Source organism: Dendroctonus ponderosae, unplaced genomic scaffold (genome assembly GCF_020466585.1).
Source record: "Dendroctonus ponderosae isolate FM_Combo_2020 unplaced genomic scaffold, Dpon_F_20191213v2 Dpon_F_20191213_1, whole genome shotgun sequence".
In the NCBI taxonomy this organism is placed as follows: domain Eukaryota; kingdom Metazoa; phylum Arthropoda; class Insecta; order Coleoptera; family Curculionidae; genus Dendroctonus; species Dendroctonus ponderosae.
In genome coordinates this window covers 10727072-10727697 of record NW_026017110.1, presented here as the reverse complement: position 1 = coordinate 10727697, position 626 = coordinate 10727072, and the positions used below count along the sequence as shown (strand labels likewise).

Sequence of the window (626 nt, the reverse complement as noted above, 5' to 3'; positions counted from 1 at the left end):
GAGTGTCTACTTCACTCATTATGTGACTTGTTGTGTAATTCTTGTACTATAGGAGCCGCAGCTATTCGGGAAGCCACATCGCTAGCTCAAAACGGTTCGCCAGTACCGAAAGAAAAACTTAGCCACAAGTTACAAATTACACCAAATCCACAGTCAAATAAAGCTCGACATTTAACAGATGATGCTGGCGAAGAGACTGGCACTCCAAAGAAGGGGAAGGAGAGAAACCGAAATGAGCTTCTCTACAGTAAAGATGAGGAAGACAAGCATGAAAAAATCGACAAATTGATTGAGAAACGGGACAAAGAACGAGCGGAATCTAAGAAGCGCGAAAAGGAAATGGTAAGAGATCTAAACCATCCATTCGGCAGATTCAAACGATTTTTGTAGGCGGAGAAAACGAAAAACACACCGGCAAAGCCAAAAGAAACGAAGAATAATGATAAAAAGAAACCACACACACCTCGTAAAGATGTGAGTACAGAGAAGCAGGCGAAAGTGAATGAAAAACGACCAGAGAGTGAAAAAAGAGATTCTTTGAAAAGGAAACATGACAGTCCACCTGCCCATAAACTGAAAAAACTGAAACAGCAACCAGTTGGAAAACCGTTCGAGAAACTACTAAA

The 626-nt window shown here is 41.2% G+C and overlaps 1 protein-coding gene across 1 annotated transcript in view; it reads left to right on the top strand.

Moving 5' to 3' along the window:
* The window catches only part of LOC109535916 (DNA repair protein XRCC1), a gene marked incomplete at its 5' end in the record, with an annotated part of 2162 nt that overhangs the window by 544 nt on the left and 992 nt on the right, over positions 1-626 (top strand). The window contains 2 exon segments of the mRNA XM_048670100.1: positions 53-342; positions 391-626. Of these exon segments, the coding sequence (XP_048526057.1) occupies positions 53-342; positions 391-626 (526 nt within the window).